General features: G+C 42.1%; 1 protein-coding gene across 1 annotated transcript; it reads left to right on the top strand.

Annotated features, from left to right (window-relative positions):
* The first annotated feature begins 1,313 nt into the window (after positions 1-1,313).
* zfp64 (zinc finger protein 64 homolog (mouse)) lies at positions 1,314-5,117 on the top strand. The gene is made up of 6 exons (XM_076166119.1): positions 1,314-1,520; positions 2,057-2,215; positions 2,306-2,452; positions 2,594-2,656; positions 2,745-2,996; positions 3,077-5,117. The coding sequence occupies exons 1-6, from the start codon at positions 1,490-1,492 to the stop codon at positions 4,513-4,515; spliced, it is 2,091 nt and encodes a 696-aa protein (XP_076022234.1). The 5' UTR covers positions 1,314-1,489; the 3' UTR covers positions 4,516-5,117.
* Positions 5,118-23,384: the final 18,267 nt, after the last annotated feature.

Raw genomic sequence — 23,384 nt, 5'->3', positions numbered from 1 at the left:
AGGATCAAATTCAAAGGCAGTGGTAATGAACTAGGCAGGCTATGTAAAGACCCTGCATTGTGTGTGCGTGTGTGTGTGCGCGTGTGCACATACCTCCTGTCTGTCTCTCCAGGATTTGCTGTTTCAGCAGGGAAGGTATCAGTCCTGTGCCTTTGCCATGCAGGAAAGTCGACGTAAGGAAATTCCTGAGCTTCACAGTGGCAATCAGGCAGTTAAGGACCTGCCACTGAAAATGGAGCTGTGTGTCAGTCACTTTCATGGCTTATTCACACAAGCACAACTGCTCTGGCATAAAAATAAAAAAAAGAAGCATTCTCATACCCTCACCCCACAACCCAGTAAACTGCCCTTTCTTGATAATGGCAGAGTGTGTATTTAAGTGCCAAACAGCTGATGTCTGAAAGCTTACCTCTCATGGAGCACTCCTTGGTTGTTTAAAACCACTGCATGCACAAATGATTTTGCAACTGGCAACATCAGTTCAGCAGCTCAGTTAACGATAAAGTAAGTTTGTTTTAAGTATGGGATGTTGACCGACAACTGATTGAACATGATTCGAATTTAATTATACAGGCGTCGTCAGTGTTTGTTTTCAACGTGTTTAGCATTTCTTCTGTCTTAGGACATCCCACACTCTAGATGGCAGTGATGTATATGATAGAAAGACAACGGCGTTTTGACGCGAAGAAAAGCACACACTTACTAGAAAACACTAAATGTATTTCGTTTTATTAACTTTAATTCTGTAAATGTGAATTTTCCGCACTTTTTTCCCTCTTTGTAATCCCGCTTTGTAAATATATTTTTAGGAGCGGTAATGGTTTGGTCCAATCGCGGTCAATCTATTGACTACAACTTTAGAAATGTTGCCTTCACGTCACTTGTAAATACAACAAATCAGTGTTAAAGTGTCTGTTATTAGAAAGACGTCCGTTTTTTAAAATGTTTTGTTGTTGTTGTTAAAAGGGCTGGCATTGGTCTGTATTGTAGCTACAGATTAGAAAATAGAAAATCTCCTCTGTCCGCGAAGGTTTAATTAATAGATTATTTTCTTTAAATATGTCCCTGACAACTGAACTGTAACCAAATGGAAAATATACGTTTACGGTAACAATAGTTGTAAATGTAAAAAAAAATAAATAAATAAAAAACAAGTAACAGATACATCAAAATATTTTATGCTGTTCCTCTACTTTAAATTGGTTCTTTGCCGTGCTGCCTGATGGTAAGTATGATATTTCCCATTATCAAAAAGGCAGCATGTGACGTTGCCGCTGCCGTAATCGGAGAACCCAGCTGCCGTCAACCGACAGTGGTCTGTCGTAAAGCCGCTGTGTATCCGTGTAGTGAATGAATTGTAATTTGCGGGTGAAATGTGTGATTATTGTGCTGCTTGCTGAATCTGGATCTAAACTGACACAGTGCAACATTGTCAGGATCGTCGTGTGACCGTTGGGGGAGCGAGAAAATGAGTTGATCACCAAAGCAAATGTGCGAAATGGCAGCATTTAACGCAGAAGGTAAACAAAAACACAACTACATACTCTGAAACCACCGATTGACGAGTTTCCCCATCGACTTTAGCCTGTGTTTCTAGTTAAAGATATACAAAACAAGAACATTTCATTGTCGGTTATATTTTACATTCATTAGTGCACATGATATGTGTTTTTATTGAGAATATGACGTAATGGCGCGCACTGATTCACTTAAAATGTCTAAAAACACATGAAGAAGCCATATTTGATAGACAGCTTTTGTAGTTCATCTGTTCATTGTGCAGAAAAAGTCATAACACTCAAGTCTCACACAGATGCAGGTGTTTAAGTAAGTTTTTTTTAATGCAAAAACACAATAATAAGCATTTGTAGGACGAAACACAGACAAACTTCCAACATCAAGCTCTTGATTTTGCGTGGCTATGTTGCAATCATCTCATCCTCACTGCACATCCTGTATGTTTAAGGCACACATCAGGTTTGTTACCTTGACACACATTACACAACTCCGGTTTCTTTCTTTGCTGATGTTTCCTTTGTCTGATTTCTCTCTGCAGGTCATTCTGTGGTGGTGGAGGTCAGCCCAGATATTCACATCTGCGGTTTCTGCAAGCAGCAGTACAATAACTTTGAAGTCTTTCTCGCTCACAAACAAAATGGCTGTTCCATCCCCACCTCTGACATGTCGGCCACCACCGCACCACCCGCTCTCACAGGTAACACAACACACAACTCTGCTGGTGGTCACACTATCGATTTGTTCAACTACAAAGCGTAAACTCACTCTCGTTCCTTTTACTGTTAAGATTCCAGCACAGAGTTTGTGTTTGAGGAAACCTACCAGACTTGTGTTATGAGAGGCGTGAAAAAGATCCTGACCAAAGCACAGAAAACACCCTCCAAAAAATTAAAACCTGTCCTGACTTCAAAGAGACACAGCTGCTGTTTCTCAGGTTGGTGCCACACACTCCTTCCTTTCAGCTGCCAGACTGGGAGAACATTTACTTCCTGGAAGGCCCCCAGCCATTAGATTTGAGATGCATCACCTTTGCACAAGTACAAACTTATAAAGCACAATGTCTCCTGATCTACAGGTTGCACTTTCAAGACGCAGTATGGCCAAAAAGACATGGAACGGCATCTTAAAACCCACACTGGTACGTCAATGTTCTGCAGATGTGTTTGCCTTAAAATGTCAATATTCCTGCCAGATATTAACAATTCCTTTCCCTACCACGTGTCCAGGTGAGAAGCCGTTTGAATGTGAACTGTGCCACAAGCGCTTCAGTCGCCGGGACAAGCTCAACATGCACAGCCGCTCGCACACGGGCGAAAAGCCGCACAAATGTAAACACTGCTCGTACGCGGCGGCAGACAGCAGCAGTCTGAAGAAGCACCTCCGCATCCACTACGACGAGCGGCCGTTTAAATGTCAGATCTGTCCGTACGCCAGCCGCAACTCCAGCCAGCTCACCGTTCACCTCCGCTCTCACACTGGTAGGTAAGACACAACAAAAACGTATGGATTCAGAGGTCAGCCACTGTGGGCCTTATCATTTATTCACTTTTTTCCCAAGGGGACGCTCCTTTCCAGTGCCAAGAGTGCGACGCAAAGTTCAAGATCAACTCAGATCTAAAGAGGCACGTTCGCATTCACTCTGGCGAGAAACCGTACAAGTGTGACTTCTGTGACTATCGCTGTGCCATGAAAGGAAACCTGAAGTCTCACATTCAGATCAAACATGGGACGGAGAACTCCCTCCACTGCCCTCACTGCGATTTCAAGTGTGCCAACAAAACGGCTCTGAGGCAACACTCGCGAGAACACCAACCCACTCAGCCCATTCAATGCTCCAAGTGCACTTATTCCTGCTCCAGCAAGGGGGCGCTCAAAGTCCACGAGAGGATCCACTCTGAGGAGCGTCCCTTTAAATGTGAATTCTGCAACTTTGCCTCCAAGCAGCGCTCCAACCTCGTCATCCACAAGAAGAAGTTTCATTCGGATAAACCAGAGAAAGGCGGCGGTGGGAATGGAGGCCGAGTGGGAGGGAAAGCCGGAGGAGGCGACTCACCCAAGCCTGTCAGCTCGCGATATCGAGCCAAGCTAGATGCAACGCGAGCCTTCCGCTGTGACTCATGCAACGCCTCCTTTGTGAGGGAAGACTCCCTACGGAGCCACAGGAAGCAACATAGAGACACCCAGAATGCACTGCAGATCCACCTCTGCTCCCAGCCTGGTGTGGTCAGCTTGAGTCCTGTCACAGCCTCGCACAGCAACAACACGCTGGAAGTTCCCATGGCAGCCGATCCTTTGGTTCCTTATAGCAACGCTCAGCTTAAAATCATCGTGTCTCACCCTCTAGGCCAGGAGGAGCCCTTACTCCAGTCTGCTATAGATAACCATCAGAATAAGACCAACATGGTCCTGCTCAGCCCAGACAGCCAGGATCTGGTAGTCAGTTCCATGATCCAACAGGTCAATCTCCTGGCACCTATGCAAGCCCTCGGGTCATCCCAGACTGCCGAGGGCACACTTGAACAACAGACCGTCCTCTTGACGCAGCTCAGCCCAGAGGACCACAACAACCCGCTTCACCAGGCTCTGCTGCAGACGGCAATCTCCTCTCAGGACTGCAACAGCAGCACGCAGACCTTCATCACCGCCTGCTCCGACCTGGAAGGCCTCAGCGCCCTGATCCAAGAGGGCGGAACGGAAGTTACAGTGGTGACAGAGGGGAACGGCGGCATGGTGACCACGGCGACGCCACCGGACATGGTGTGCAGCACGTCGGAGGACATGGTCAAGCATGCGGGGACAGTTACGGCGGAGGAGAGTGCACTTCCATGCGACGGAGGCAGTTTACTGGTGCCAAACATCAGCCTGGGCGGCCAGGGCGTAGTCATCCATAGCCTTCCACTGATCCTCTCCACTCAGCCTCAGCACAATGTGATAGAGCAGCTCTCCCCTCATACGCTCTACTCAGATTCACACACGCTGGAAGGCATCCCGCAATGAATCCAGTGAATAAGATTGGAAATGGAAACTCTCTGGGCTTTTGGCCTTTTAGCTATATTTCATATACGGCTGCATCATAAGCTATTTCCTTGTCCATGCGATCTGTTGGGCCGAAGGAAGGTCAGTCAACAACTACTGAAGCGATAAGGCCGGCGTGAAGACTTTGGAGACATTGTTTTAGTTTTCAGATTTTAGAATTATGAATTCCCAGTATAGAAGCGTGAGTCTGAATGAACTCTGATGGATTCTCACACAAACTCTCTCTATTTTCAAGCCTCATTTTGTGAGGCTACAAAATCAAGAAAAGATTTATTTTCAGTCAATGTCTGAAATGATGAAATGTGAATGAATAAAAGTGGATAGTGACTCAGTTCCTATTTGTTCTAAACGTGTCCTGTGAGTTCTGCCGAGTGTCCACATGGTGGCAGTAGAGGTTTATGGGACGGAGCCTGTCTCTGTAGTGCTGCAGATACATATTCACTAGTTGCAGTCAGTCGAGCTCATTCTGAATCTGATAAATAGATACTAACTTGTAGAAAAGTGCAGAAAACATACCAAGGTCTCAGCTTCTAAAAGCCAAGTTAGTCGCCCCATAGATTTTTCAATAAAGTGCCTGTTTTGCTTGTTGCTGTCTATTATTCTGGCTGTGTATTACACTCAGACTCCAGCACTTAGCATTTGTGAGAAAATGAAGGCCACAACTGAATAGAAGTCTCCGTCATGAACAGATGACCATTGATTCCCCCCCCCCCCCCTCCACAAACACACACATACACACTCCTCCCCACCCCCCTCTGTACTAATGGCCTCAGTGATGCAGACACACTCGCATGGCCACCAGAAGTTAAATTGCACCATGACTTTGGCTAACGTTTTAAAAAGAGGAACTGTGTGCAGTCGGACCAAAAGCTGGGCAGAGAATGTGAAGCTCTAACCCACGATCTGCTGTTACAGTGTTCAAGTCGGTGGGCTCTAATTCCATTCTAACTCACCCTAACCTGAACCCCCCCCCCCCCCTCTGTGTTATATCCCTTGATTGCCTGTGTGTGGCAGTAAATAGCCTAATTTATAAATCATTTTCTCCATGTCATCATTATTTAAGCGTTTGTGCTTCATATTACTAATTGAAATCTTACCTTCAAAGTAAATAATGACAACAATAATAACACTTTTAATCCAATAAATGTAGGTCAAAGTCACATACTGTATGAGCAGAAAACTTAAAGTTCATTTTTTTTAAATACAGATAAAGGGAGATTCTTTAAAACAAAATTAATAGAGGAGTAAATTGATAAAAGCATATAGTTTAAGGTCTAATTTAAAGCTAACTGTTAGATGTGCTAGTTATATCTTTGGGAAGTTCCTTCAAAAGTTCAGGAGCATAATTGTAACAAGCTGCATCTCAACATTTTTACACACATTGCCAATCAAAGTACAGAAATATTCTCCGTAACGTCAGCGTGATAAATGTCACTGCTGTAGGTCCATTCTCCTCTTCCGTTGTAGTTAGATCTCCTCAGATTCACATTATGTCACACTCACACTAATGATCCGCCGTGTCGCAGATGACATTTCGGATATGAGTGTTTGATTTGGGAACCAAAGTCTTTCTGTCTGATCTTCAGGTGGGATTACTAGAACCTTGTAAAATTCCATTATGTATGAAGATGAACATAATGTGGGAAGAGCAAGAAGGGCTCTGCCGTCTATCTCTTTGATCTATTATCTAACAGACTTCCAGGCTCTAATCCCAAGCACCCTTAAGCAGAGGAGACCTTCCGCCCCCCCCCCCCCCCCCCCCCCTCGCCTGTTGGACATGTGACATCATAGCTGGGTTGAGTGCTTTCTCTATGGGTTATAACAAATAAGTGCTACCTCCCTAGAGTTTGAACTGCAGATCAACATGTAGTGTGAAGAAATTCAATTTGTGTACAACTGGAAGGCTTTCAGTTCAAGAAAGAAAAGGGAGATAAATCAGCGACTGGTCGAATTGTTTGAAGCACGTTTGAATGAGTTGGTTTTCACGTCAAACCTCACATCCATTCTGTCATAAAGAATCCTTGTTGTTTGCTGTGTGTGAGCAGTAGCAGTTTGCAACGGAGCTCTTGATACTGTATGGCACTTCTGAGTTCCTTCCTTCCTGTGTTTGAGATGTCAGCCTTTGAATGGGGTCATAAATGTCTCTCCCAAAAAGCAATTTCCACTCACAGCTGCTTAAAGAAATCGTAAGTTGATGTGCATTCCTTCTGGGTATAAATAGATCCAGAGAAGGACAAGGCGACGCAAGGGGGGACAATGACCAGAGCCGGACTCTACCTGGACATCAGCGAAAGAAAACTACTTTAAATAGTGTGAAAATGTCATAGAGACGTCAAATGAACTTTAATGAATATCTTTCATCAGAGGTGGTTATAAATTGTTCAGACAGCCAATGAGAACAAAGCCTTATCCCCTGCACTGTCCCAGATACAGTCTGTCACGTTCTCTTTCTGTTTGTGCTGCTTTAACAATACATTTCTGACCTTTGGCTTGTTTGCACACAATTTGCTATCCCATCAGTAAATGGCATTTCAATGCCTTAATGAAATTAACTGATTGGCCAAGTATTAATATGGATTCGTTTTCCAATGCAAGCATCTTTTTCGCCCTGACACTATTGACATTTTAAGTGAGTTTTGATTTCTGCGCACACTGGAGGCTTTTATCTCGTCTCCGTTCAATTATTTTGTCAGTGTGATAGAAATGCAGATGATAGAGCCATTTGATCTGCATGTTTCAGCCGGGCAGCAATAAGACACCTTAATCTGCCTTTCTGAATGCATCGTGATTATCGGCTATTTCGGTGTCTAACACTGGAATCAATAAGCTCACCTATAATTTAAAACTTCACCGGCTGAAAGTTTATTTGACCCCAGTGAGTGTTTTGTATTTCCATTGAACATGTACATTGTTTGTTGCTGAAACCAAGCTGTTGCTCGATTGGTGGTCATTGCTGTTTCTTATTTAATCAACCATTTTTCTTTTTTTTCACGATTGTCACCTTCTCAGTGGGATTCACTCCACATTTGAGTGTTTAAGGTTGTGTTTTGTCCTTTTTGTCTATCTTGGCTTGTCAGGAAGCTTTACCCTGACAGCCTCCTTTGTTGTTGTTTCTTTAAGATTGAAAGCAGCAGTTTCAAACCAGACCTCAGGGGGCAGAAACATAAGTATGATTTTAAGCCAATGGGCATGGCTGCAGTGAGCAGGCCAAAGCCCATAAAAGTCCTTTAATGGACAAAGGAATGCTACAGTATCTCCTGCTTTCAAACACCCAAGCAGTGCTTTCTTCTAACAATGCCCATTATAATGACATGGGTTTCACTATTTAGCAACGAGCACTGAGAGTGATTTTGTGAATGCAAATAACCAGCCAACACCTTTTGTGATTCAGCGACAAAGACATTTAGCAATTGTTTTAGTGTCCTGTTTCTGTGCCACTAACCCTGGACAAATGCATGGGTTTTGACAGTGCACACGGCGCCTGCAGGAACAATCGCTCAATTGTTTTATTTTTCCATATTTAGTGAGATACAAGTTCCACTCTCAGCCACCACACACACAGGATGATTTTTTGGTTTTTCATGACGCTTCTGCTCATGCTCACATAGTTTGCAGGGCTGGACAGGTCAGGTTTGTGTGACTCATTTGTCCTCATTGGCATCCTGCTGCAACATTGGGATTAGAATGTCAGATGATCAATATTTTTAATATTAACTGTGTTTTCATTTAATTTTTTGCACGGTTTGAATATTGCACATTTGGTTCATATTATATTTATCTTTGCACTCCGACCCATTCAGTAACACTTTCTATATATAGCAATGTATGTTTATTTACTGTAGATTTTCTGTTGCTCTTATATGTTGATCGTTGATGTTGAACGACCAGAACAAATTCCTTGTAAGTGAAAAATTACATGGCAATAAAGCTCTTCTGATTTTAAGGTACTGTGGTGAAGAACTGGAGGAGGAAGGCGGATGATAACAGTGCAGATTAGTCGTGTAGCATAGCTTTGGTTGGACCTGTTGCTTTTCAAGTTAGTGTTAGGTTGTTGGTTTCTTTTATTTTAGAATACTAACTTTATTGATTATTTGAAGTTTTTCAGATACAGTATGGAAGTCTTTGGACAATAATAGGAGACATCCCAAACAAACCCATTTACAATTTTAGAAATTCCGCTGGCTGCAACAGATGGCGACGAGCAAGCAAAATATTTTCTTTGTTCACACATGCCTTATCCTAAGAAAACAAACATGATGGAAATCTGATCTTTACACATACAGCCCATTGTGTGTTGTCTCTCTCTGTGTGTGTGTGTGTGTGTGTGTGTGTGTGTGTGTGTGTGTGTGTGTGTGTGTGTGTGTGTGTGTGTGTGTGTGCCTGCTTAAATCTTTGTTTACTTTGCCTGCACTCAGTGCTCTTAATGCACACAGATAGTGCTGCTGCCAAATTCATTCTTATGCAATCCAAACAGGGGGAAAAATCCATCTTGGGTTTAAAACAATTCCTGTATTAGCAATGATGTTCAAAGATCAATTGTGCACTCTTATTCTCTCTCAAGATCTTAAACTCTACATGAAAGTTTAAAGAAATTCTACAAAATATCAGTTCAGAAACCAAGAAAGAGTTGAAACAAAAATGTTATTTCATTGCTTTGTTTCTTGTCTCCTCGCTCTCAGTGTTGGTGACAGACTCAGGGTCTGCTTTTGTTTTTATTTTGATATAGAGTGGAGAGTGACAGGAAGGTAATACAGATTAAAGAAGAGAGAAGAGTGTGGCTGTTGTTTTTCAGCTATAACAATAACTCATATCTCAAATTTCACCCATCAACTTGCCCATTGTTTTATAATGACTTCCTGAAATCAGTCTCTCACTCTGCCACCATGATGTCCACCCAACCCCGTGAGCTCAGTCATAGACATATTTGCTGTTTGTTTGACCCCATCAGGGCATGAACCCTTGCTGATCCTTCATCTGAGGACAAAGCTTATGTTTGCAGTGACATCATAAATGCCTGTGCAGAGACAACAATGGCTGATGAATTCAGAGGAGAGGTTCGGGGCACAGTGGATTGCAGAGACACAGAGAAGTGGCCCGAAACCTCCAGTGTCATGGAAAGTTTTAGACAAGAATCCACACCTTGGCCAAACATGGGACACTCAAAAAAAATGAAGAGGGCAGCTCAGAGGGGGATCACATTTCTGACAGGGGCAGCAAGTTGGTGAGCAATGCAGGGATCATCAGGTTATAACACTAAATGTTTATATGAAGCTTTGTGAGACTTGTAGACAGTCAGAGAAGAGGGGGGGTCTGCTCCTCAGGGAAGAAAGACGCATTGTTTTTATAGGCTGCCAGGAATGTGTTGAGGACTGTGGACATCTGCTTTATTAGCATATGTGATTCCACCCCCAGCTATCAATCTGCTGGTGGTCTGATAATGTTTCATACTGTTAGCGGCATCTGTAAATTCAGACCGCATCAATGACCTGTTGGCAAATTTTGCACCATTTGCTGCAGGGATGTGGATTTATAATGAGATCAGCACAGAGCCACTGGGCTTTGTTTTGTATGCAAAAACTTCAATTGCACTACAGAGAGATTAACATGGTATGAATGTGTGTGTTTGACTTTGCAAAGTTTCAGTCTGGCTCTCCTGGAGCTTATTGGTGTGAAAATTCTTCAGGAGCATTCCCAGAGTCATTCTCAGGTCATTACAGATGCATCCCACCCATGCACTCATACTGGCTGATGGATTACCATTTTCTTTGTTAGGCTAATATCATTATTGTGGCTTTTAAAACTCCAACAGGAGGTTTGCAGGCCTATGTATGAATGTACACTCACTTTAGAGTGATTAGGGGGTTTCACATAAAAATGTAGAAATGATGTTTGGTATTAAACATTTATCAGCTCAAAGATCCCTTGTCCAATATTTTGGGTTTGTCTCTCAGCTCACTGCCCAGGGTGTTTCCTTTTGTCACCATTTCATGTCACATAATTAATTAGCTTATAAAGGATGCACCATTTCTCAAAAGCTGAGTGATAAAGATCACATGGAGAGGTCTCCTCACACAGATATCATCTATTAAAAAGACCAGGCCAGTGTAACCTAACACCTTTTGGGGAATGCATTCAATCAAGCCTATTGTTTCTGCTCACATACAGTTCCTTTCTGTTAGATAAGTATGGCCTGGCAACAGAGATAACAACAATGCCTTAAAAGCAAGGATGAGACGTTCATTGTCAACACCTCAGTTCCGAGTATTCATAGTCTAAATGAATGTGCTCGCTCAAGTCAGTCAAAGTCTTTATGGCCATAGGGGAGAAAATGAATGTTATATATAGGAAGTGATTCTCCAGTCAACTATTGTTTGTGATATGAATGCACCCCAGGATGACATTCAGACTATTAGTCAGGATAGTATGAGGTGAAGCGTTGCTATGGTGTGATTCATGCACTAATTTGATGAGGGACGCTCTTAATAGGCAGCGTAAATATAATGGCGTGGAGGATGTGAGTCAGGACACAGAGAATCCAGTTCATTGGCCCATTACTTCAGTTGAAAGGAAAGAGAGGAAGTTGGTTTGAAGATTTGTCACCAGCAGATCTCTGTGTTTTAGGAGGGGGTGGGTTGCACACTGCTCAGGAATGTGGAAAAAAAGACCTGGGTGTGTTTGGCGATGATCAGATTCTGTGAACTACCGATGATTGATTGAATGATTTGATTGAGTATTGAAGGTTATCCATTTGCAGTACTCAGATGAAGGGATGTTGAATGTCACAAAAGCTGGAACAATGTAGTCGTAATCATGTGGAATGCTCATACTGGACTGCCACATTTTTTCAAATCAAGTCTTTTAACTTAATCAACTCTCTCTTGCTCTTGGTTGACATGATGCAGTTGTCCGGTTCAGACTCTCATCAGTGTTGGTGGGAGGCTGATATATCCATCTGCACCAATGACGGGACGCTAATCCTTGACAACTGTGCCCCTCTGGCACCATATCCGTTGCACTGCTGGTTGTGTGATACAATGGCCTCCCCTCCTTTGTCCTTGAAATTGTTTTAATTAGCCCCACAGCGGGGGTGGGGTCCCGAGCACAAGACAGATTCAATAGGATTGTCAGAAAGACAGGAGCATGATACTACAGGCCGGGATTGGTTTGGACATGTGATGTCTGTATGGGACTAAGTGTCTCATAGTCACACAAATGAAGAACAAGGGCAGCGACAAAGAGTCAACCTTTATGAATACATTTGTAGATTGATAGATTTCAATGTATTTATCTGACAACTGCTGACTTTCCATTTAGCATGAGATAAAATATTGCTTTTGTCAGGTGAAACCTTGTATTTCAGCCTTGCTTAAGTTTATTAGCATAACGCACAGGAGACTCAACAACTTTATGTCATGTAGATTTTTGGATTGGTGTTGCCCAGTTTGGTGGAGATCTGTATTATCTTTATGTAGAATCTTCACCATCCCATTTCGAAGTCCTCAGAAATGAAGCTTAAGCTTTTTGTTGTTCACAGATCTCCCTTAGGCAGGAGTGTGAGTCAACAATAATAAACAGTGCATACCTCATAAATGGCTTTCCAAATCATAAATGTAAACAGAGTCCAAAAACAAATATTCCCTCACGGCCAAACCAGTTAAACTTGCTGGTCCATGATTCAGTTAGCAAATGTGTCCAACTCAATTTTTGACATTCTAAGCGAACAGGATGTGTCAGACCGTGACCCGTGGTATGTTGCTGTGTACACAAGTATGAGAACATGCATGTGTATTAGCAGATAAGCCCAAGCTGCATGCAAATACTTGTCTCTCCATCACACTTGTATCTTGGACCACTTGGACCTCCCACCGGCTCACAGCTCTGCCAACAAGAGGTGACAAGAAGCCGGGTCGTTACGTGATCCACGAGGATCATGTGACCACGACAATGCCACTTTAATCCAATATCCATGTCTGCTCTGTGGGTCAACTTGTAAAGTTGATTATGGGGAAGTTGAGGTTCTGTCATATTTGATGGAGCATTTTTAGATTGAAAAGATTTTTAAGAACAATGTTTGTCACATAGCCAAACAGTTACTCACTGTGGATGAGTCATGGAGGCCAAAAAAAAACCTTTAGGCTTTTCTGTAGATGCCCCCACCCCCTTCCAAATTCAGCTCTCCTAAGTTAAATACACCCATCCCCCTCGTGTTCTGCCCCATGGGAGGAGGGGTGGTGGAGAGAGATCCCAAACCATCTGAATCCCTTTTAACTAAGTGGCCAGAGAGGAGTAAGGGCAATTATTCCACCATGATGCATTCCTTTTCAAAAGAGGATACCATCGCTGCTCAACACGTGGAATGCATGCCGTGTTATGGACATTGGAGGAATGTCACATCTTTCTGCCGCTGAGAAAAACATAGAAATGTGCATCAAAACATCAAAACAGGTGCTCGCAAAACCATCATATGTCACCGCAGGAAAGTATAGGAGAAGTTCCTAAAATGTAAATGATACTGTTTTCCCCAAAGCTTCGGGATGGAAATCTTCCTCATAATCGAATTTCAGAACAAACTTAATTCAAAACCAACAATTGATACTGCACATGCATTCCAAAAATATGAGCAAATGCTTATCTTTGCTACTTAATAGCTTGTGGGGTTTGTTTGTTTCTGTTTAAAACCTATTTTCCCAGATTTGGCAATAAATATCCAGATGGTTAGTGATGATAAACTAAATCTTCACATCACTGTCCATGAGCTATCACAACAAATATGTGTTTCCTTGAAGTTTAAGCGATTTTCTTTACTGGTATTAATGTGGTGGATCATTTCCTGGAACCGCTCTCACAGGCTTAATGATGAAAAATACAGCTGCCCGATGTTTGAATAGAGAAGCCTGCAATTAACAAAGATTAATAACAGTGTGCTGTGATGAAGCCCCTCCTCATACTGAGACCCCCAGGCAAAGTTCTGTGAGAAAATAAGTGTTTGTTTGTTTTCGCCCTTCATAGTCATGCTGATTATAAGAAACTGGAGACGTGGCATTCTTCACCACATGGAATTTCTTGCAGTTGTCTTCCTCTATGAGAAAGCACAGGGGGTCAGTTACCTCATCGTCTTCACTCAGGACTTATGAAATGTTAGATTTTAAATAGAAATTGGATTCAAACTGAAAATTTGGTTATTCAAGTCTGGGAGTAACTTAGGGAGCAACTGGGGAGGAATTAAAAATGCTCCATCTCACTCCATCGTGACAAAAGATTGGTTTTTGGTATTGTGTGTCCTCGCTCTCTCCTGACCCCACCTGTAGCTTGTGCAGTATTGATTGCTTTCCGAAAGCTTCACAGCGAGCTCCTCTTCTTCAGCGGTGCTTAATGAAGCTCATCGTCCTCCACCAATTCTCTCACCATTTCCTCTGAAACTGGACACGTCTGCCCATGTATCACCCAACAGCACCTTTCTTAGGAAGCGACTGGAGCATGGCGTGCCAGCTTTAACACCTCTTTTAAGAGTGAGACAATGAGCGTAAGACACATTTCTAAATGACCAGCTGTGTGGTGGGAAACGCTGGTCTTTGTCCGATCCTTCCCCACAGTGGCATAGGGGCTGTCATATGCCAAGCATTTGTTTGACTGTTTTGGATGGGTTTTTGAATGCATGTGGGGTGGAACAAAACACATTCTTATGTGTGTGAAAGTTAAAAGACAAGGCCAGATAGGGTGTGAAGACATATTCTGCCTCTGCTGCTGTAACTGTAGCTACTCCAGCCTTGGATAAGACATTGTAATCCTTTAAAATTGTAATATTGTAATTCATATCACGCTCCAGCTGGTTTCTCATTTAATCACCTACAACTCCTTGACGTCAACAAAACTATAAAGTTTGATATCAGCTGTAATTAAGTCAGTGTGTGGGAAGCTTGAACCATTCCACCACAGCATCCAGATTGTAGACAGGTCCATCATTTTAAACACGGAAATAGGAATGATGAGTCTGAAATAAAGGCGCTCGTATCTCCACAGTATCTGTACTGTGTTAGTGAGCAGATTCTATCTGCTGACACAGAGAGCAGCCAGCTAAATGTGTCTGTGTGATAAGTCCTCCCAAAGCCTTTCATCCTGTGGACGTTGGGACAGAGACACAGACAGGTCAGGGTTAATGACAGGCTGTCAATGCACCTTTAATGTACTACGTGTTGAGTAAAGGCCGTTTACTCATCCACATATGGATCAGGGTTTTGCACAGCAGACAAAAACATCAAACGTGACACATGAAAGGAGTGTGATAACAGAAAATAAAGTCAAATATGTGTATTTTTATACATACATCACTGGTTTGTTGTATGATTGATCTGGTACTGTGGTCAAAACCATTCTTCTCATAATTTCTGATGAATTAGCAACCTGTCCGACTCCAAACCTAATTCATATTCCATATCTATGCCACCTTGCTCTCCTCTCTCCCCGCAATCAACATTTCCTTTTGGAGATGTCCCACTGTAAGGGAATACTTGTTAAAATGAGAAGAATGTGCTTTAATTTGTCAAGGGGATCTGAGCTGACAACTTTAGTAAAGTCCACTATAACAACCTTCCAGGGCCCCTGACCCAGGGAGGGAGTGACCCCTGACCTTATTTGGGCCTCTTTTATGAGGACTTTTTTCGGCTCCGGCCAGATGGCTAAACTATCAAAGGCTTTTTTATGAGAAAAATCTGCAGGCAAGAGTGGAGAAGTATATCTATCTCATTGTGTGGAGGACGGAGTCTCGGTAAAGGCGAGGTGGATAGAGAAAGGATTGGATAAATAGACGTGTGTGTGTGTGTGTGTGTGTGTGTGTGTGTGTGTGTGTGTGTGTGTGTGTGTGTGTGTGTGTGTGTGTGTGTGTCCACTGGCTCAACCAATAGCACTATGTGTGTACATTATTATTGGATGTTGGATTCATAACAAGTAATAACGTCTGTTCTTTTTTTTTTTAGATATTTCTGCGTGAAATTTCTTCGCCCCATTCTAAGAACAGGTGGAAATTAGCAAATATGCGTTATTAGAGTGTTCTTGTGGCTTGGTTTCCTCTCACAATGGCAGCAGGCATTGGTATCGGCCTCAAAGACGCCATGAGAGAATCTTTTTCTTCAATTTTCCCAATGGTACTGGAGCCATAGATTGTACTCCCATACCACTTGTCCCCTCTTCTGTCTTCTGTTTATAGAAAGCGAAGACTTCCACGAAACACAAATGTCTTCTTCTGTCATGCTCAAATCCGGTTTATAGCAGCTTAAGTGGAATTGCGCCCCTCTAAAATGTTAAGACAATTTTCATTGATCAGCATTTGAATTATTACTTAGATTTTGGCAAATGCAATAAGTAGGCGGGCAAATGTGCTAACTGCGTAATTAGCTGCAGCCATAGAAAATTAGATGTTAATTTCACGCTTTTTATGCATTTTGCGCCCATGATTCATGTACATACATCAGGCCCTTAGTCTTTCATCTCCAGCTGACACTAACAGCCTCAGCAAACAATCAAAAGATATGGATTTTATGTCAAATGCAGCTCCTTGACAAGAGCGGCTATCAGAAAGCAGAATGACAAAAACTGTTTTTACAGTCTGTCATGAAATAATGCTGCATTTCCTTATCTTTTTTTTTTACAGGTAATGTAAAACCAGTTTCTGAACAGATTTTACAAATGCCACCCTGTTACTGATATGATGGTTGCCTGGGATCATACATGAGCGCAAATCAGTGGAATTTGTGTGTTTGGGAAAGAGAAGAGTTGTGTGTCCCAGGGTCACTATAACTCGCTCTGCTCACATCACTTGTGGCGTCTTTATGAGCAATGGGCAGTTTTGTTGGATTAGGTTTCTGGAGAAGCATTTAGACTCCATAAGCACGAGATTCAAGAAGCCAGTAAATGTTACCTCAACTGTGACCACTTAGATTGGAGTATAATTGCCCAGATCATATGAATCGTATGTTCATAAAGCAGACTTTGGTCATGTGTATGAGCTAAATGACATCAATGTTCTGTGTTGTCACGGTGAAGACCCCACTGAGCAGGAAGTGGAAGCCCTCTAATACACGCATGCATCTTCACACAGCTGCTGTAAGCATTATGTGTTTGCTGTAAGCATTACATCCAACTCAGCTGCTCCCTCTGAGGCTGCATATCATGCTTTTTGACTTCTGTATGAAGAGGAGACATGTATTCCATGAGTGAAACAGGACACACAGGTAGATACATGCATAAAGAACATATGAGGTCATTTCAATGCAAAAAACAGAATAACAAATCCATGCTGATGATTCTCCTGTAAGACAGATATTCAAAAAAAGACACTTATCAATCATTCATGTACGTTGGTAGCTTTTGAAGTATATCTAGTTTGTTTCTCCACCCATCAAAAATAAGGTAACTTAAGCTATCCCCGGGCCGGGCAGTTTTAATGCGGCCATTCCTTCTCTTGATTGCACTCAGAGGTCGAGCAAGATCTAAAGTCACTGGAAGCAGTTAAAATAATAGGAGCTGACCATGTGTTTGAGGTTATATGAAAGGGCGGGACGGCCTCCTTACACAGACCCCAAAACAGCCGCGGTGGGAACTGCTGCAGTCTCCCTTAACATCATAAGAATCTGGAGAAAATATCAAGAGAAAACATCAGTTATGAGGATTAACAGCAGTTATAGCCGTCAGGGAAGGTCTCAACGCTCTAGGTGGCTTTACGACATGTATATGTTATTACGGTTGGTTTGTTTGTTAACAGGATTACTCCCAAAAAAGAATTCGGAAGCATTTTTAACAAAACTTGACAGAAGGGTGGGGCATGGCCCAAGGGAACAACCGTTACATGTTGGTGCAGATCAGTCGCAAATAGGGCAAAACATACAACAACCACTTATATGGAGGAGCCCATGCTGACTCAGTAGCATATCTAGCTCTTCATATTATAAGAACTAGAATTGGTCCAAATTGCAAACAAATCCACACTTACAAGGACAGAAACTGTTGATATAACATTTCACATTTTCTCCTAAGTTGTGGTCATATTTACGTTGTTTATATTGCTAAACATGAATACACGCTATCTGTTTACTTTCCCCTGCAGGGCTTTTTCCTGGGCTCAGCACATGTACACCCACATTCACACACACACACACACACACACACACACACACACACAAACACACACACACACATGCGCCTGCTCTCAAAAATATTTACACACACACACATACGCTCCACATAGCTGTCCCCACCCATTTTCATTCACAAAGAGAAGCCTGGGAAGGGGGGGCCGGGTAGGGCGGAGCTAATGCTGCTGACCCAAATTTGTATGAGTCAGTGAAAGAACAGGCTAGGCATCTGAGCAATGGAAGTTACATGTTAGTCTCACCAATCTTTCACAATACCTGTATGTTTCCACTCCAATATATTTGCTGTAAAATGCTTTTCTTCCCCTTGACACCTGTTGAATAATCACTACTTGATTTGTGCCTCCCAAAAGACCTAGAATATGTTTTTTCTGTAAATACACCTCTGAAAACTGCTCTAGACTCCCTAAAGTTGAGGACACACCGGCCCCTGGGTGCAGGCCAGCCCACCCTGCAGATGGCTGGAGGATCAGAGGCTGTCAGCACGCTTAAACGAGCCAAGAGTCGCGGCTTCAGCCCTGCGGGGGAGGACAGAGCATGAATAGGGTATTTCCACCAACCTCTATAGCCCCCCACTGGGCATTTGTAAAATGATTTGTGGCAAATTAGTTTAATCAATATGGATGTGGGGGTTTAGATACCTCCTGGAACAGAAGTCTTTCTCTCGCCCCTTTGCTGTTACTTCACCAGTGGTCACTGTGTGCATTAGCCAAGCTCAGAGCCAACGCTGGGCTTTAAACGTCTCTGTGTGTGAGTTCAATACAAGACTGGCTGAAGGCTGAAGAGAAAAAAAGCATATTGATCAGGAGAGGACTTGAAAAAGCATCGAAGGGATCCAAAGAGGCGCTTAAATTCCTGTTTCCCTACTTTAGTGTCCTTATTTTGATATTTATTTTAAACTAGAAATGACAATTGTGTAAAATAAAACTCCTTAGCTTTTCTGAATCCATTAAACACAAGAAGTTTAATCCGTGCTCCATCATTTAGGAAAGCAACAGCCGTCTCTCAGTCTATCAGCTCCGTGCACACAGGCAGGCAGGTGGCTCCAATCCAATTCATCCATGGCTGCTGTCCACCAGGAATCAAAGGACAAAAGACACTAGAAGAGATTTCCCTTTTTGTCTGGCTCATGATTTACAGTTCGGCCTCCCATAAAGTAACACAGCCCTAAGACGCTCTCTCTCTCTCTCTTTCTCTCTCTCTCTCTCTCTCTCTCTCTCTCTCTCTCTCTCTCTCTCTCTGTCTCTCTCTCTCCCTCTCTCTCTCTCTCTTTTTCCATGGGTGAGGAAAAAGTTGTTGTGTTCATAATTCAGGTGGATATTTAAAATTCATCATAACATTCAGGAATTTCCTGAACTTATCTAAGCCATAATGACAAGTTTAGATAATAAGTGGTATTGTGTTGCATGAAGCATAAATAAGCCATACGTCTTGGAGTCGTCCATTCCCTACCTCTGCATCTGCATACCTTTCCGGTTGCTATGTGCTGTTATTATTTAAAGCCTATACAGCCGAATGGCCCTGGCTCTTCCGCTGCGTCAGTTTGCCATTGTAAACCTGGAAAGCATATAAGAACTTTTGTCACACACTCTTTCCCCCACTGAGTTGAATAACATCCACAGTCTCCCATATCTCTGTCTTTTCTTCCTCACTTCCTCTCAAATCTGCACTACCGCAGCTAAACCGCATCACTGTTCCCGGACAGATGTTGGCGGAATTCCTAATTTCATTCTAATTCTCTCAGCCTGTCAGTTTTGAAAGGGAGAAGCAGGACAGAATATAATCAGCAGAACATCCCATAAGTCTGAATTGGGGGGGGTAGCAGATGTGGATGAGGAGGGGGTTGCCACCGGCCTCCCCAAGGCCCATCTGACCATTGTTCAGCATAGAAACCATTTCTGCGGTTGCTATGACAACCATAATACACTCTTATCCATGTCCCTGCATGGCGCACATGCTAGTATGAGCTCTGATAGACTTCATTGACATGACAAGAAGCCAATAACAATCACAGGGGTGCTTTAAATCATTTTAAGTGTAAAATCGTCAAATGTTTACCATAATTCTTCACACATAATGAAACAAATAAGCAGATGGATCTATGTTTTGCAGTCCTCCATGACATTTAACTCAAATTACAGGACATGTGGGACAGACGTTAAGTGTCTCAGAGAGAATACTATGGAATACAGTGGCAGTGGGGATTAAGAGTTTCTTTTAGTGGTCATTCAGCGCGGCTGAGGTCCAAGCCGTCTTTGTCCCAGGCCGCTGTAAACCTACATTGAAGAGTTTGAAACCCTCCAGGTGTCTTATGGTCTCGGAGCCTCAGAAGAATGACCACAATCACTGTCAAGTGCTTTATGCTGTGTACTGCTTTTATATTCAGGGCAGTTTTCCTCTTTGCCACCTACAAGGGCATATTTGAGGGCTTTTGTTCAAGATAATATAAAACACTTAAACTTATATATATAGTAATTGTAGATATGGTTCCTTTATTGAACATTGCCATTGTTTTTGACTTCCTATTTTCAATCGTCCTGTAATATCTAGGTTAACCTCAGTCACAATAACTGGGAATACTTTTATCTCATGGAATTAATCTAAACTGTAATTCAATGTAAAATTATCCATAATAAATGAAAAAGTTAAGAATTGATTTTGATTCAACTTTGTGTAAGGGTGTGGCACTTACCATGACATTTTGGTGCATATCTGATTTCAGGATGCATCCAGCAATCTGTTACATTATTTCGATATCTTTGTCAATTTATTAAAGAATAATAGACCAATCGCAAAGAACAAAAGGTTATTGTTGATATAAGGACTCACAGTTGCAGTAGCATAAAGCAGCGATTCAAAACAAAGAGATATAGCTGTGTACTCAGGTTATGTTTGTATTCCTGAGAGAAAATTTCCCTATGATTTTATTTGCAGGGAACTTGTTGTGCACACTGTGGAACCCCTCAATCCAGAGTGACCTTGCAGTTCAAAACGGGTTTGATAAAACAATGTTAATAATTTCAGCGTGTAGACGAGCATGTTGATACTTTAACATGGAGTTAACGGTAAACTACTGTGTGTTTGTGCCATTCTCATAAGCTAATTAGAGGCTAGAGAGCCGATATCCTGCAGCCGCTCTCCTCAGCACTTCCCACCCTGTAAATGTTTATGACCCTGGTCCAGATTGCATCTTTAGATTTGAAGGATTGGCCCCCTGTTGACTCACAGCTTGATGGTCACTACCAAGCTCTCTCTCTCTCTCTCTCTCTCGCTCTCTCACTCTCTTACTTTCTAACCTTACTCTCTCTGTTTATTGTGTCTCAGAATCTTGAAGTTGAATGTTTTCTTTATCCTTCCATCCCCTGAGCTACAATTAGTTCAATGAACCTACAGGAACAGTTTAGTCGATAGCGGTTACAGTAAATGTCTGTGACGTTTTGTGCCTAAAAACAGAACTCCACTGGTATTAAATCAGCTTTATTTCATTTTAACTTTAAGTGTGACCTTTTATTTGATAGATTCATTATTTGAGCGTCTAGTCGCCGTGTGGCTGATTGAGAGTGTGAAGTGGGCACAGTGGGGCTCTCTTCATACAGCGCGTCTTTGTTCCCTCAACACTCTATTGTTTATTGATGGAAGCAGTTGTCATAGTCATGCAATAACAAAAGCTCGACTATTGGTGTGTTTACCTCTGCACAGGAACCACTGAGCAATTCTCCATTAAATTACAGCCATGTGTGGGCCACTGATCTCTCCCCTCACCCGCCTGCCTCTGCAACACACACTCACACACACACACAGAGCAGGATATTTGGCTGTGACCATCACCATTACCCAAGACACACACATTCACTTTCTCCTCCGATCTCCATATTACCATCAACAACAAAAAATTGGAAATAAATTTTAAACCAAAAAACAATGATCAAATCTAAAATTTGAGCGATCACTTCTCAGAGCAAAGGTTGTTTGTGGAATGCTTTGGCACATAATTTCCTCTGACCCCTACTCCCCCTCCCCCAGACTCTCGGCAAACGTGTGAGACAAATAAGCAGTCATCTTGTTATCTCTAAAGACTCACATCACTACTTTAAAGACAGCCACATAAACTTCCTGTTTCACCAAGGTGTTATACCCTGGTGCCACTGAAACCCTCATATACAAACGAGGCATTGCAGCTTAAACGTATAAGCTCTGTTTTGGCCCAGTATACTAATGTGTATATAAAGCAGTTCAATGCTGATGTCAGATACAAAGCAACAACATTCAATAGGAAATCATATTTTTACTGCATATACAGTATACTGCATGCTCAATGCTCAATGTCTCTATTATAAGCTGATGGTACCAAACAAAAGAACTCCATGCATGTGTTCAAGAAATGGAGAGCATTTCAAAGACCTTTTTGCTGATCAATACTGATAAAAATCTAGATATAGGTACTCAAAGTAATTGGTAATCGTGTATTACTTCAAGCTTTTCCATAGCAACCAACCCATTGAAAACATTTTCCTTTGTCCTTTGTCTGAGTTTAATTACGTTATGTATGAATACCTGGAGGAAATGTTTTCTGTGAGCACCTGAAGTAAAGCGACAAAGAGGGAAATATAATAAAAGAGGATCTAAGTAGACAAAATCAGAACTCAGTGAGCAAGAGACTATTTAAAGACCTACCTAACCTCTTTGTAATGCTACTCTCTAAAGGGAGGACAAAATGACAGAATATGGAAAGGTCAAGAATAAGACATTTGGGAGGTTGTTTTAATTGTGTCTCTTCAATGTTATTTTTTCTCCAAGTGTGTGGTCCAATGCAACAGCAGACATTGAATGAAAGAAAAACATTGCAGTGATAAAAACATCTGAAAACAAATGTGCTTAAATAACTTCAGGCCAGGAAACAGCGTCGTTTCCATAGCTTCTCATACAAATCAATACGAGTAAAGCAGTCTTGGCCTTGTCTTAGACAGCATTTATGATTATCACACTGATGTGAAATAGCCCGTCCTTCCCGAAATGGTCTGTGCCTTTCATCTTTTACAGAGTCCTAAAAAACACATGTTCAATTCACAATTCCTCAGCAAGTGTTAGACTGTTATTGTTTGTCTGTGCACTACAAGGTTGTCGTAAAGGTAAATGACACATCTGAGAACCTCGCATTTACTTTCCATCTCAGTTTTTTCAGGGGCAATGAGAAAAGGTCAGGACATAGAAAGTTATCGTTGAAAACCATGAGCGATCTGCACTGTTACTCAATGCTGAGGTCTTTCTTCTGTGACCTCTATACTTTCTTCTGAGGCTCTATAGAGACCTCTGTGTACTCTATACAGGATTCACTGTTGTCACAAACATCTCCCGGTCAAGGGCACTGAATTGTGTTTCCGTTGCTTTCTTTGCTGTGATTGAACAATATTTTGCTCTTATTATTTTCAAAACTGACACAACTGACATTGGCCAGTACATAATCTACACTATGACAATAGACCTCTCTTTAACAAAAGGCTGGAAAAAGCCAAGGATCAAAGTGTTTATTGGCTTTTTCAGAAGATACATAGAACAGCAAGATGGAATTGTATTCTTTTACATCATCATACATGGATTCTTTGTGTCAAAGGGGAAACGATTTGGTATGGACTACTTATAATTCTCAATATACAAAATCTTTTATTTATTACATGAGTCTTTAAG

Source organism: Genypterus blacodes, unplaced genomic scaffold (genome assembly GCF_046128005.1).
Source record: "Genypterus blacodes isolate CSIRO-AG114 ecotype Tasmania unplaced genomic scaffold, CSIRO-AGI_Gbla_v1 ptg000156l_1, whole genome shotgun sequence".
Taxonomy (NCBI): domain Eukaryota; kingdom Metazoa; phylum Chordata; class Actinopteri; order Ophidiiformes; family Ophidiidae; genus Genypterus; species Genypterus blacodes.
Note: the sequence above shows the minus strand (reverse complement) of the source record. Positions and strands in the feature narration are given on the sequence as shown.